At 32.7% G+C, this 14,914-nt stretch overlaps 1 protein-coding gene and 4 long non-coding RNA genes across 9 annotated transcripts; 4 read left to right on the top strand and 1 right to left on the bottom strand.

Moving 5' to 3' along the window:
* Positions 1 to 206: 206 nt before the first annotated feature.
* LOC120270432 lies at positions 207 to 854 on the top strand. Its single transcript, XR_005539601.1, has 3 exons — positions 207 to 396; positions 499 to 532; positions 840 to 854. It is a non-coding gene; the product is annotated as an uncharacterized LOC120270432 (long non-coding RNA).
* A 674-nt stretch (positions 855 to 1,528) lies between these two features.
* Positions 1,529 to 1,932, top strand: LOC120270431. The gene is made up of 3 exons (XR_005539600.1): positions 1,529 to 1,574; positions 1,665 to 1,727; positions 1,909 to 1,932. It is a non-coding gene; the product is annotated as an uncharacterized LOC120270431 (long non-coding RNA).
* A 2,639-nt stretch (positions 1,933 to 4,571) lies between these two features.
* Positions 4,572 to 7,149, bottom strand: LOC120270429. Of its 5 annotated transcripts, none has more exons than XR_005539596.1 (4): positions 6,654 to 7,149; positions 6,455 to 6,538; positions 5,874 to 5,934; positions 4,572 to 4,795 (listed from the first exon to the last, which is right to left on the bottom strand). It is a non-coding gene; the product is annotated as an uncharacterized LOC120270429 (long non-coding RNA). The 5 variants fall into 5 exon arrangements; XR_005539595.1 differs by lacking the exon at positions 4,572 to 4,795 and adding an exon at positions 5,132 to 5,175; XR_005539598.1 differs by lacking the exon at positions 4,572 to 4,795 and adding an exon at positions 6,041 to 6,137 and having other exon boundaries at positions 5,647 to 5,934.
* Positions 7,150 to 7,186: 37 nt separating this feature from the next.
* LOC120270377 (nucleolin-like) lies at positions 7,187 to 9,755 on the top strand. Its single transcript, XM_039277374.1, has 5 exons — positions 7,187 to 7,402; positions 8,637 to 8,711; positions 8,873 to 8,893; positions 8,990 to 9,684; positions 9,752 to 9,755. Exons 1-5 carry the CDS (start codon positions 7,187 to 7,189, stop codon positions 9,753 to 9,755), a joined length of 1,011 nt encoding a protein of 336 aa, XP_039133308.1.
* A 9-nt stretch (positions 9,756 to 9,764) lies between these two features.
* Positions 9,765 to 11,068, top strand: LOC120270430. Its single transcript, XR_005539599.1, has 3 exons — positions 9,765 to 9,914; positions 10,537 to 10,578; positions 10,705 to 11,068. It is a non-coding gene; the product is annotated as an uncharacterized LOC120270430 (long non-coding RNA).
* Positions 11,069 to 14,914: the final 3,846 nt, after the last annotated feature.

Raw genomic sequence — 14,914 nt, 5'->3', positions numbered from 1 at the left:
TAAAAATAATTAATTAATTAATTAAAAATAATTTTAGGATAAGATATATAAGAAAAACCATTGACGGTTAAGATCATTTGATGGGCCTCGAGATCGGAACACTAAAACCCGCCATCAATTAAACCAATTGCTTCGCTAGTATTCGCGCTCTTTTGAATCGATCCATTCCCAAAATCCTTTCTTCTCCGGCGAATGACCGGAGCTCCGGCGATATCGCAGCAAGTGTAGGCCAAGATTGCGGAGGAGATTGGCGTGGTGAAGATGTCCGGCGAAGGAGATCAGAACCCGGAAGAGAACAAAGCACTCGCGCTGGGTAGGCCAAAGCGAAAGCGAAAACCCGTCCATTTTTATGGACCGGCGGAGTTCCGGAAGAGGAGGCTCTTGCGCATCTCGGAGGTAAATTAGGGTTCTTGATGTTTTTCTTTTTCTATTGGAATCGCTTATGGTTTCTTTTTATATGGTTCTCTATTGAAATTGGAACCTTTCTTGTGGTTTTAGGGTCTTGGAATTAAGCTGAGGGACATCAAGAAGGGTACATTGATCTTTGTGGATTAATTCTTTTTATCTTTTAATTCCTGGATGTATGATTCATGGTAGTTTGAATTTAAGCAAAAATGATGTGATTGTTTATGCCCTGATGCCCGTTCTTAATTTGAAAAAGAAAGACTGATGCTGATCTTGATCTTTTGATGTTACTCTCTTTTTATCTTTTCATGGAGTGTATGATTCTTGGTAGTTTGAACATTAGCAAAGTGTATGATTCTTAGTAGTTTGAATATTAGCAAAATGATATGATTTTTATGCCCTGATGTTTTGTTCTTAATTGTTGAATTCTTTAGTGTCTTCAAATTTGAAAAAGAGAAAAGACTGATGCTGATCTTTGACCCTGTTAATGTTACTATATCTTTTTCGTGAAATGAATAATTCTTGGTAGTTTGAACATTACCAAAATGATTTGATTTTTTATGCCCTGATGTTTGTTCATAATGTTGAATTCTTTAGTGTCTTTAAATTTGAAAAAAAGAGAAAGACTGATGCTTAATTTGATCTTTTCATGTTACTCTCTTTAATCTTTTTCCTGGATGTATGATTCATGGTGGTGTGAATATTAGCACATTGATTTGATTTTTTTATGTCCTAATGTTTTGTTCATAATGTCGAAATCTTTTATTGTCTTTTAAATTTGAAAAAAAGGAAAGACTGATGCTGATCTTGATCTTTTCATGTCACTCTCTTTTTTATCTTTTCCTGGATCTATGATTCATGGTGGTTTGAATATTAGCACAGTTATTTGATTTTTTATGCCCTGATGTTTGTTCATAATGTTAAATTTAGTGTCTTTAAATTTGCAAAAAGAGAAAGACTGATGTTGTTTCATGTTACTCTCTTTTTTTATATCTTTTCACTGAATGTATGATTCATAATAGTTTGAATAGTTGCAAAATGATTCGATTTTTGTTGGCTTGATGTTGTTCATATTGTTGAATTCTTTAGTGTCTTCAAATTTGAGAATGAGAGACATTGATGCTGATCTTCGATATTTTCATATTATTCTTTATGGGGTAAAGGTGAAGGTATAGTTTCTTTCATGACGCGTTTCTTGTAAAGCTATTGCTTAATTTTTGTTCAAGTTTGTATTGATTAATGGAATTATTTCTCTTCAGAACAAAGATCTGAAGAGAAATATACTGCGATTTTCTGGATTTTTATGGGGTCCTCAAGAGGAGGTAATTTTCCTTCCTATTTGTGGTGATAGTTTTGATTTTCTGGCATGATGTTTTACGTAATAAATTCATTTCTGGTGTTATTCGTATGTGAACAAAGATCTGTGGTTCAGAATCTCTGTGCAACACTTAATGCCTTGTTTTTGATAGCTTGTTTACATGCCGATCAAATTTCTCTTTGTAGGAAAGAAAGGAGAAGAAGTTGCAGAGAAAAGTTGCTAAATATAAAAAATATCAGTTGTTGGATATTTGCAACTTGCTTGATATAAGAAATGTGACAACTGAAAACACTAAGGTTGCTTAATTAGAAACTCTATTTTATGACTTTCTTCATTCTAAATATGAACAATGAAGATTTACGGTTTAACTTGCGCCGCACTTACAGAAAGAGCTCTCCCAAAAGTTGATGACATTTTTAAAATGCCCCCATGATTTTAGGAACACTCAACTTGATGAAGAAGAGGTCTTATTCCTACTATAACTTTGCTATATTTGTTGAGATTAACTTGCACACCGTTTAGACATATCACTCGCAAGAAAGCTATTGTTTAGAAACAACATTTTTGTTTCTAATCCGTTCCTAATTCAATTTAGAAATAGATTAGAAAAAGAATTTATTTGTTTCAAATACCCTTGTTTCTAATTTAAATAGAACGGAAAAATGCTCCGCTTTCTAAATTAGAAACGGATTAGTAACGGAAGCAATATGTTTCTAACTTTTGAAAAATTAAAACTGAATAAAGATATGTTAGTTAATCCGTTTCTAAATTTTCGCTAGTAATTGCTTTCTGAATTTAGAAACCATAGTTACAAAAATTAGAAATGTATTTCAAACAGTAATATTTTCTGCTTTTATTTTTGTTCTCCCATTAGAAACAATAGCTTTTTGTTTTAATCCGTTTTCTATAAGTTTTTAAATTTTCAAAAACAATATTCAAACAAATAAATCCGCTTTCTAATCCATTTCTAACATTTAAGTCAATAAAAATAAAAATAAAAATTATATCCCCGATTTTTAAAAACCCAAGACATAATTTTTAACCTACAATGCTAATAAATAAGATAAACTCATCAATTCATACAAAAAAATAAATGTTTAAGTATATATGTTCAACACAAAAATAATAAGATACGACTAAATACAATTATAAATCAACATTACGATTGCCAATAAAACTGGTTTATGAGTCCCTGCATGGTCTCTCTTTCATTTCAAGCAAATTTTGTTGAAGCTCCTCATATTATCTCTGTACTTGGCCAAGTGTCTGCTGAAACCTCTCCTCACTATCTTGGACTTGACTCAAGAGTTTGATGCAAATCTCTAACCTCGAGACGTAGTGCCTCGGATGATGAACCCGTGGACAAACTCGAAGATGAATGTCGGGATAAAAGATACAAAGCTGGGACCCTATTCCATAAACCCGACTTTTCATGCCATTTATAGATTATGCAAACATTTATATCGCTTTAAGTGCTAAAACAAATATTTTTCGCCTAGAAGCTAAAATGAACATTGACCTAAAAGTTTAGAGGTATTAGAGGGTTTTATCCTTTTTGATAGATGAAAAAGTTGATTATATATACATATATATAAAGATAAATCATATTGAAATCATATGAAGCGGGTCAGAAGTAACCAATGTTGTTTTGACCCGGACCGGCCACGGCCGTTCAACGGAAAACCGAACCGCCATGTGGGTCAGCCCGCAGATTTACCTCATTGACCCGGGTATTAAAAATCCCACGGCTAACGCTGGATCTCAGGCTGTTCAATCGGAACTCGCTGACCCACGGCCAATCGATCCATCAATGTATTTAATTTTCTTTTTACTAATATTTAATAATTTATTATTATTTTCTCATTAAAAACCACTAAAAATCGCTAGTATATTTATTAATATTAATTTATAATTTATAATCAATAAATAATTACAATATATATATATATATATATATACCAACAAAAATTAACATTTAAAAATAAAATATATTAATGTATTATGTAAATATTTTCTAAAAATTTAATTTATTAAGAAAATAAAACAATAAATGAGTGTAATTTTTATTATAAAAAAATATAAAAATTAAAAGTATTCTAATTAAATAAAAATATAAGAAAAATTTAAAAACAAAATAAAAACTCGATATAAGAATTAGTGAATTAAATTTTTATTTATTTTAACAAAATCAACCAATAAACAAATAAATAAATAAATAACACCGAGAGAAGCTTTGATAATTATATATTAATATATTAAATTTGTAAATATTTAAAAATATAAAAAATAAATGACCAAAATTAAAAACTCTACTCAGATATAAAGTCATTTATCAATTTAAATATCAAATTTGAGAGTGTTTTATAATATAATTATCGATTTAATATTATATTTGCTTATTATTAATTATTATAATATTTTTATATTTAATTATTGACCCCTGCTCATCCCTGCTCGACCCTGTTGAACCCATCGACCCTGACTGGCTTAGCTGTCATCGCCCGGCCGCCCTCGACAACCTTGCGTAGTAATCGTGCTTTTTGAGAATTTTTCCACCCATTCTCTCAATTTAGTCCTTTGGAAACTCTTCGAGAGTAACGTGCACAGGAATACCAATCCCCACCAAAGTTAAAACCTCTAACCATGGCCACCCAAAAAGAAAAAAAAATTATTCCATCTCAATTTGAACTCCAATAACAAAACAAAATTTCATATTTTGTAAACCCAAAACCAAAATTTTGTTGAAGAGAAAACATAGAAGTATGAAATCATACCAACCACAAGCCCCTAATAAAGCTTAGACAACCCAAGACAAAACAAACGAAATAATACAGAAATAGTTACAAGGTATACAAGAGCAAAATAACCAACTTCATTAATAAATGGAACTGCTAAATAACAGCACAGGAGAAAAGATGAGACAAATGACCAAACTGAAAGGGAGTAAACCAAAAGAAAATTCCCCTTAATACACAAATTTAACAACATTAAATTTCAATACCAGCATAACAAAACCAAGCATCTCTAGTCCAGCCTATGGATTCACCATGAAACCTAAACCAGGATGAAGCACTAAAGAAAAAAAGAACATATAATATATATATATATCTCATGACACTAAGTGGACAAAAGTGGAGAAAGCTTAACACATAAGTCTTATGAAAGTGCAGCGAAAGAGCCATGGAAGGAAAAATAACACACTGAGACATTGAAAAGCAACTTGTATAAGAGTGAATGCTAAGACTAGATAGTTTGCAGTTATCATAGAGAGTATAGGGCATTCGTTGTCATCTCCAATACATCTAACATGAAATTTCATTGGAGAAAAAAAAAAAGGGAGTAATTCTACAAACACAACATGAGAAAATCTACGAGAATCAAATCACAAACCTAATTTTCTTTTTTTCCCATCCCACAGTCCAACAACAACTCAATCCAGTCCCACAAAGCCCCTTGCAAAAAAGATCAAATTTTGACATGAAAAACAATCATCAGATCTGGCAAAAACCCTAATCTTAAGATTAAAAAAACCAAAAAGACATACCTGCATTAAGCATTGGGGATTTTCCAAACAATCATTACATTAAAGAAGATAAAAACATGAAACATAAAAAGAAGGAGAAGACAAGTAGGTTTTAGTTAATCTAATCATAGAATCATTAGCTTGTACTTTCAATCTCACCTAACAAAAACCGGCATGTTTAACTTTGAATTAACATCAAAGACAAGTCAAAAATGGCATGTTGCCCCTAAACATTGATTATAATTACATAACCAGTAAATTTTGATGATGTAATCTAATGATGTTATCAAATGTATAAAAAATAACTTAATAAAAGAGTGCTATCTTCCAAACAACAGCCAAGTCCTAACCATAAAAAGAATATTGCTCTAATGTGTATAATAATAATGGTAAAAAAACAAACAAAATTGTTAAAAATAAAATAAATAAAGTATGATCTGATGTTTGCACAACAGTGGCATTGGTTATCGACAGAGTAACTAAGTCCAAGGACATGGCATTGGTCGAAGCAGAAAAATCCTGTGCAGTACTCTAGAACAAGTATTGATAGTAGAGAACATGCGGAATCAAAATCTTGAGTTGAAGAGACAAACTGCAATCTTGCAGGCAAAGTTTGAGATTGTTTACCGTATTAAGACAATAAGCTTCATCAGTTGACTTGCTCACCTAAATGAATGTCTTCTTCATGCTGCAGGAGGAAAACAAACCATCAGAAGGTTATGGAGGTTCAAAAGATCACTCAAACTATTCAGGAACTAGAGGAGTCTCTTTTAGCCACAAGTGCAGCCACTTACACTCTATGTGAGGTGTCCCAACTAAATGTAGGATACCAGTCCATTCACCTAACAATTAACTGGAGAAGCGCCATTTTAGTGCTTTGGAAATATCAATCTATTGATCATTACATGCAAATAATTCTAATCACAACCCAAATAAAGCAGCAAATTCATTCAAATTCAAAACCTAAAATATGATAAAACCAACAATAAAGAACTCCATCAAATATCAGAAAAAATAAAAATAAAAATAGCTCAATGGTTGTGAAACAAACTCTACAAAGATAGCTAGACTGAATCAAACTAAATAATGCATGCTGGGGATTTACTTTCATGGCTAGTCCTGTACTTTGTGCAACTTTGGATGGTTTCCTAACAACAATGGAATAGCAATAGCCTCAAAAACTTTATTTAAATTGATTTTCTACAAACCTCATTTGTTTGTTCCAAAACCTAGAAACGAAATCACCCCCAAAATTCCAAATCAGCTCCTACAGCTTCCACAAACCCCCACACCTGCAAACAAGTGCATCAAATCCCAAACCCTAGAATCCCAACACACACCAAAGAAAAAAGGGGGAAAATCCTAGGAACAACAAGAGAGAATATCAATAGAATCGAAATACCATACCGAAATGGAGCGAATTCAGATAGGATTGGATGGAGGTTGGCGCCGGAGAGGTCCCAAACCATAGAGAAAAAACTAGCTCGTAATCAAACCTAGCAGCGGATTTCTTCGTGCTCGTCCTCATACGCGAGCATCTTCTCGGTGATTCCAACGCGGTACCAGACTTCTTCACCGACTTAGCAGCGGATCCTTACTGTTATCGGATCCCAAACTTAGTTGCGCTCATTATTAGTTTCAGATTCGACCCAGAACGCCGACCCGCCGCGCTATCCATCTAGCACCCGCCACCGCCCGTGTTTGAGTGGCATGATTCACTGGAACCGGCACCGGCACCGGCACCGGAGCCAGCACGGGATATGAGGAGGTACCGTGGAGTGAGGAAACGGCCGTGGGGGAAGTATGCGGCGGAGATCAGAGATCCAAATCGGAAGGGATCTCATGTCTAGCTTGGTACCTTTGACACCGCCGTTGAAGCGGCGAAGGCATACGATCGCGCTGCCTTTACAGATGCGCGGTTGCAAGGCGATCTGGCAGCGATGCAAATGACATCGGTGGTCACCAGGACGAAGAGAAGAAGGGTAACAGAGGAGACAGAGAAGGGGATAAAGGCGGTGAAGAGAGAGAGCACACCGGAGGAGGAGATGAGGCGATCTGGAAGAGCGTTTGGGAGGACTCAGAAGGGAAGGGGATCTTCAGCTTGCCGCCACCCTCGCCGCCTCTCCTCACCCCTCTCTTGGTTTCCCCAACTCTTGGTACAATGAGAAAGAGAACGAAAGAGGGCGCTTCTTCTAGAATGTCCTTTTTTATAATTAAAAAATAAATAAAAATGATTTTTGTGGTAATGTTTGAGTATGGCTGAAGGATATTTCCTTGCTCTTATGTAAAATTTTATGGTAATGAATAATAACTATATTTTTTTAGCATTTATCTAAAAATTTATATCAGCTAATATATACAGTTTTAACAATGGACATGTACTTGATTTTTTTGTGATGTTAAAAAGTCAAACATGGAAACAATTCCCAAACTTAATATTTCGGAATCTATTAGAAACGTTTTAAAAACTGGATATTTTTTTAATATTTAATAATATTTAAATAAAAAAATATTAATATTTGAACTATTTCGAAACGGATTGAAAACTGGATATTTTCTAACGTTTAATAATATTTTAGATAAAAATATTAATTTTTAAGCTCGTTTCTAATCACTGCTATTGTAAACCGGATTAGAAACAGATGTGTAATAATTTTTAAATACTAATATTATTTTTTATATCCGTTTCTAAATCCTTTCTATTAGAAACGGATCTGAAACGGATATTTTCTAATATTTAATAATATTTAAATAAAAATATTAATATTTGAAACTGTTTCTATTCCCTTTCTATTCGGAATCCGATTAGAAACGGATATTTTCTAATATTTAAGTAATATTTAAATAAAAATATTAATTTTTAAGTTCGTTTCTAAATTCTTTTCTATTAGAAACGGATTAGAAACGGATATTTTTTTAATTATTTTAAAAATATTTAAATAAAATATTAATATTTAGAACCGTTTCTAATCCCTTTCTATTCGAAACGGATTAGAAACGGATATTTTCTAATATTTAGTAATATTTAAATAAAATATTAATTTTTAAGTCCGTTTCAAATCGTTTCATTGAAAACCCGATTAGAAACTGATATTTTCTAATATTTAATAATATTTAATTAAAATATTAATTTTTAATTCCGTTTCTAAATTCCTTTCTATTAAAAACGGATTAGAAACGGATATTTTCTAATATTTAAATAAATGATATTTTACATTGGTCGTTTGTAAGCCGTTGTTGTTTAGATTATATTTAAAACGATTGTTTGTCCGTTGCTAATCGGTTGTAAGTAGAAACGAAATAAATTCCGTTTGTAATATTCTGTTTTTAAACAATAACTTTCTTGTAGTGTATCATCTTCTGGCATAATTTAGAGTAGGTTTATTTCAGGAAGTAACGAATCCCAAGAGAACAGAAGCGGTTGGTCAGTCATCATCTGGTGAAACATGTTCAAAAGGAGATGAGGTACTGAAATTCATATAAATTTGCCTGTTTATCTAAAAAAGTTTGAACTCCTGAAAACAGAAATTTCCTTGACTTTGCCAACATATAGAAATTGGAGTGCATGTTCATCAAATTCTCTGAAATAACTTCTTAACAAGCATATCATTATTTTGGTCAAACAGGTTGGTGATGATGATGATGAGGTGGAGGAGGAATATGATGAGGAGGAAGAAGATGACGAGGATGAGGAGGAAGAGGAATATGATGAGGATGAGGAGGAAGAGGATGGGGACGAAAAGGATGATGATGATGATGATGATGATGATGATGATGAGTGGGAAGAGAATGAGGAGGAAAATGCTGATGATCATGATGGTGGGGAGGAGAAGGAAAAAGATGATGAGGAGAAGAGTAAGTCACCGGAGTCAAAAAGTTCATCTGATGATGATTATGATAGTGATGACGACAATGATAAGAGCATGCCAACTGAGATAAAAGATGCATATGATGGTGATGATGGTGATGGTGATGAGAGAGTGTCATCTGAAACAAAAGATGTAGGTGAAGGTGATGATGCTGCCGACAGTAATGATAGTGTACCGGCTGAACTAAATGGTTCATTAAATGGTTCTCATGCCAATGATAGTGGTGGTAATGAAGCGCCTGCTGAGACAACAGATGATTCTGATCAAGCGAGTGTTACTGAAATTGTTGATTTACCTGCTGGCAGTGACATGGATAAGAATGCAATTCTTGAGATGAAAGATGAACTTGGTGGCAGTGTGTTACCTGCTGTCAATGATATGGATGAGAATCCAGTTCTGCAGATGATCGAAGAAATTGGTGGCAATGAGTTACCTGCTGTCAATAACATGGATGAGAATGCAGTTCTTCAGATGATACATAAACCTGGTGGCAATGAGCCTGCTGAGATAAATAATGCAGTTGATGATGACAACAATAATGGAAATATGATCAGTATGTGGCCGCTGAGGCAAATGATGCATCTGATGAAAGTGATAGTGACTGTGATAATGATAGTGATAGTGATAGTGATAAAGATAGTGGTAGTGATAGGGATAGCGATAGTGATAGTAATGGTGATGGCAATGGTGATGATAATCCTTTTTATATCCAATGGAGATGAGGAAGATGATGGTTGACAAGAATTCAGACTGAGAAAAAGGAGCTAACTCCATATCTAAGGTTTTTGCAAAGAAAAAGGTAAATAGTTTCTTGTTTGTAGATCAGAATATGGTAGAAGAATTTCTCTTGTGACTTTCTTTTTGGAAAAAGTGCTTCCAATCAAGGTTTGCTAAAGTTTAATTTTGGTTCATGGGTTGATCCATTCTTATGAAATTCTATATTCATGGTTGTAATAGCATCTCAATTTGAAGTATAATTTCCCTTCAATTGTTTAGAATGAAACAATCATTATATTAATATCTTGTTTAACCCTTTATGTTGAGAACTATCAGGCACCTCTCCTTTCAGGCATTTCAGTACACATGCATTGCAGAATGTTAACTATCTATGCAAGCCATTGTTTATGATTAATCACCATAGAAATCTTTAGAAATGAATTGTATTTGTTTAACATTTGTGTGTTTGAACTACAAAAATTAACCTGTTTGTTCCTTCTATTATGCCTTGTATTCTCAAACTCTGACCATGCATCTTCAGGTGAATAAATGCATTTTAGTTTTTTCTCTTATACTTGCATGTCTTTGATGTTATGTCAGTAAATCAAGTTTGCAATTGAAATAGATTTGACACAAACTAAAGGTTTCTCTTCTTCCCTTCAATTTGTATTTCCTAATTAATTGATCGACTGTTAAAATTGCAGGTAAGTTTTGAGGGGTCTGTTTTTTTTTCCCTGCGCAATTGAGTACGTGGCCTATAAACTCATAATTACGATGCAATATTGTACCAAGACTGATTTCAATTCCTTTGATTCAGTTAATGTTATTGCATTATATTACTGAAATTCACTAGCTGAAATTTTAACATGCAGGTGCACACTTTGTTATATATCTGTCAGATAGAAAGGATGAGATAGTGAACACAATCAAAGAGGTAGTAACCAAGATACATTATGATGCTGAATATCCTGGACAAAAACTCAGAGCCTGCAACTTGTACATTTCTTCTATAGGCCTGAATGCACTGTTACTTCTAGTGACGAGAACTTGGGGCCGTATTTTTTTTTTTGGTTTTGCTTATCTGTTGCAATTTGAACATGGATCATAGACAGCCATTTCTTCAGTTACATGTACAGCAGTATCTTTTTTTTCTCCCCTAGGCCTTCTTATAATGTGCATTATAGTGAATATCCAGCTTTACTCTTCAAATACATCTGATGTACACTAAAACCTTTATCTGAACAACTATTTCTTTGTAGACTTTGAAATGAATTACTTAAACAAATACTTGTGTTCTTTCTGATTAGTTTGGTACTCATTGTTTGCTATCATTCTTCTTCGTATTTTTTTAAACTGTTATTTTGTTGTACCATTGTTGTTGTTTGGAAGATGCAAGCCAATATTAAAATTAATCATTTGTTTTGTTTTGAGTTATAAAAAAATTGTTTGATGAAATGTGTATTACTATGTTATGATTCATGTGCAGCCTTTTCCAAAACATATGTTCAGGTTAATACAGGCTTGAGTTCTTAAGCCATATTTTGAAATAGTAGTGATAGATTAGCTCAAATAATTTTAAAAATATCTAACAGAGTTACATTGTTTTACAATAAAACAAAGGTTTGGATGTAGCCCTTTTTTTTCTTTTTCTTTTTTCTTTTTTGTCTTTGATATTTTTCCACATACATTGGTGATCTGCTATGAGAATGAGAATGGAAGAGAGTGAAAGTAGGGGGAAAAAAAGTTCGCAAGAACTTTATGTTTTGATTTCGCAACACATGGGCCCGGAATTGAATATAAAGCCCATGAAGCCTCACCGGGTGACCCGTGGTGCGAGTTACAGGCCTACACCCACAACCATAGATTTGTTACCATTGCTTCCAGCAATATTTGAACTCAGAACTTTATGAATGTCCTATGTCAACGCCTTTTACAGTGGGACTAATACCGTTGGGTTATGAACCCTTTGGTTTGTCCCATTTAGAGATGAGTGAAAAAAATTGACCACCCTTATAATAAAAGAGTGGTAGTCCATTTTTTTTCAAGTCGAATGCTGAAGGTTTAACTCTCTTCCAACACAATGGTTAAAGGGTCGTAACTTGTCCATATTACCAAAATAAGTAAATAAAAATTAAAATCGGGTTAATTCACATGTAAACAGTGTTATTTACAAAAGAATTCTTAAAAAAAAAAAATCAACCATTATTAATTTCCGGAGTTTTAACCCCATTACAACACATTTACAACTTTTTAACAATTCTTTAAACTGAGGTGGATGTTCTTAGGTGCAATAAAATTTGGCATTTGCCTACAACAATTCCTTAGACTAAAGTAGATGTTATTAGATGTAATAAAATTGGGCATTTTCCAAGCCTAGAGAAAGTAAATAATTTATAGGAATTTTCAAACATGGGGAACATTCAAATAAATTTGGGCATTTCCCAAGTCTAGAAAAAGTAAACAACTTAAGAAAAATTTTAAAAAATGAGGAATACTCAAGCATTAAATTTGCAACTTCTTTCAATGGTTGCTAACCTTTCTCCAATGTGTTAAAACCTTGGAAATTGTTTGGGCTTTTTCCCAAATTGGCCCTAACTTTTTTCAATATTGTCAAAATCGGCCCTAGGGCCATTTTACCATCCAGATGTTGATTAGGCATTTTTAAATTAAAAAATTATGTTTTTTTATTTTAACCCCTCATCTCTTTTATAATTATTTAAATAGCTTCTTTGTGGCTTTTTTAACCCAAATTTTTTTAAAAAATTATTATTAAAATAAGAAACATTATTTGAAATTAAAATTATTATTATTAATTATTAAAACAGTAAATATATAAAATTATTTTAATAATATTTTGACATGAGTAGGCCTCAAACGATGCTCCGCCATCCGACGCATCGCGCCGGTGTTCCTTTGCTTAGGTGCACTGAGGGCTATGCGCGCAACGATCTCCATCGCTCGAGAGCATGGCAAGCATGGCAATGGAATGTTCAAGATGGCTCCCGGTGAGCCACCAAACCTCACTAGGGATTGAGCGGTGCATGCTCGCGATGGCGGCGCTTGTTCCTAGGACACCCGGTTTTGTCTGCTCGACAAAACTTGACCTAAGAGAGTTTTATATGATGCCAAGTGATGTGGTGGGGGCATTGCACCAGGATGCCATCGTCGCCAGGACGACCACACCAACGCCGCCACTCAATCACTTGATCCCCCGAGCGCGCTTGAATCAAAGTCATGACCTAGACATGATTTCATCACTAAAATAATTTAAAATAATTCTCATTATAATAATAGTATTTTACTAAATTGCTTGCATACCCTTGCAAAACTATGAAATTGCTTAAATACCCCCATAAAAATACTATTTACTTACATACCCCCATAAAACTAACTTTTTTACTTATATGTCCCTGCCTCGTTAGTTACCATTAGCCACCATTAGGGTTTATGGAATTAACCATAGTTTTCACATAACCCAACTTAACAAAATTACAAAATTGCCCCTTATCAACCACTCAACAGCTATCTTTTGAGCTTCCCTTCTCACCAATCCCTTCAAATCACGCCATCTCACTCGCCGGCTCTTTCAAGTTAGCGTCAAAGACATCTACGCCACACCCGGAGGTTTCAACCTAACCCTATTGGACCATCTCAACGTCGGCTACGCCCGACGCCGTGGCATTTGCGCATGTGTCGTTACCTTCACCATCAGTCTTAGGTCTCAGCATGATCAACGCCGTCGCGGAGCTTACTTGGAGAACCTCCCAATTTTAAAGAATTTTAAAGGGAACTTGTTTGCTAAAAAATTTGATATCCTTTAGAGAACTTGATTGTAAAAAACTTAATATTGGATGGATTTTCAAAAAAAATTATTGGACTTCTTTCTCATAAATTTCATATGTGATTATATTTTGAGTAGGTGTATGAAATTATTTGTTATATATTGTTACATGTCGTAATTTTTACCTATTTTTAGGTTGTGTTTGTAAAATTTTTTAGAGATGTTTCTAAAAACTTTAAAAATATGAATTTGCTAAAAAATTCATGATTTTTAATAATTTTTAAAAATAATTAAAGCTTATATAAAAAAAATTACATTGGTTATTTATAATTTAAAAAATTTAAAGTCTATAAAATATAATAAAAAACTTTGAAGGGTATATTAACAAACCCATAATGGTTATTTGTTGAATGAAATGAGTAATGCCTACAAAATAAGAAGAAAGAAAAATTTATAAGGGTATATAAGAAAACTCATTTTAGTAATTTACCCTTATTTCATCCATTGATTTAACACCATTAAGAGTCAACTTAACCATAAGGGGCATATAAACAAATATAATTGATTTGTAGGGTTATACAAGTAAATATCATTTTTATGAGGGCTATTTAAGCAAAATTTATGATTTTACAGGGTTATGCAAGTAAAAATCCCTAATAATAAAAATAATTTTAAATAATTCTCACCTCAATAATTACCACTCTAATAATAATCAAAATATTATTAAAATAATTTAAAATGACTACTGTTTTAATAATTAATAATAATAATTCTGATTTATGTTTTCTATTTTAATAATAATTTTTTTAAAAACTTGGGTTAAAAAAGCCACAAATAAATTATTTAAATAATTATAAAAGAGATGAGGGGTTAAAATATAAAAGACAAGATTTTTTGAAAGACTGAGGGGTTAAAAACAAACATAAATCTACTAAAAATTTTGAAAATAGAGTGACCAAGATGCAATTAAGTCACTAACAATTAGTCAATACTTTCCTTATTTTCATGTTATGCATTGCAAGTGCTTTTTCCCAAGTATGATTTTTTTAAATTCTTAGGATGACATTGTTTAAAATAGTTATGATTTTGCATCACATTATTTTTCACAATCTAGATTTGGGAATCAAAGATGCAATTCATGATGCATATATTTATTTTAGCACAGTATACTCCTCTTTGCACTCTGTCAAAATTTATTTAATACAAAATTTCTCTTATCTTATAATATTAAATTTAAATTTTTTTTTTATGATCTAATATAAAGTCTACTTAATATCTCTTTGATATCTTACAAAAATTAA

Source organism: Dioscorea cayenensis, chromosome 10, assembly GCF_009730915.1.
Source record: "Dioscorea cayenensis subsp. rotundata cultivar TDr96_F1 chromosome 10, TDr96_F1_v2_PseudoChromosome.rev07_lg8_w22 25.fasta, whole genome shotgun sequence".
In the NCBI taxonomy this organism is placed as follows: domain Eukaryota; kingdom Viridiplantae; phylum Streptophyta; class Magnoliopsida; order Dioscoreales; family Dioscoreaceae; genus Dioscorea; species Dioscorea cayenensis.
The sequence above is the reverse complement of the archived record's forward strand: the minus strand, read 5'-3'. Positions and strand labels throughout refer to the sequence as shown.

Bases quoted from the DNA above. Each gene is read 5' to 3' on its own strand.
- LOC120270377 (XM_039277374.1), top strand. From the start codon at position 7,187: ATGCAAATGACATCGGTGGTCACCAGGACGAAGAGAAGAAGGGTAACA. The intron at 7,403-8,636 runs GTACAATGAGAA...GGTTTATTTCAG, and splicing joins CTTGGTTTCCCCAACTCTTG to GAAGTAACGAATCCCAAGAG. The intron at 8,894-8,989 runs GTGGAGGAGGAA...GGGGACGAAAAG, and splicing joins TTGGTGATGATGATGATGAG to GATGATGATGATGATGATGA.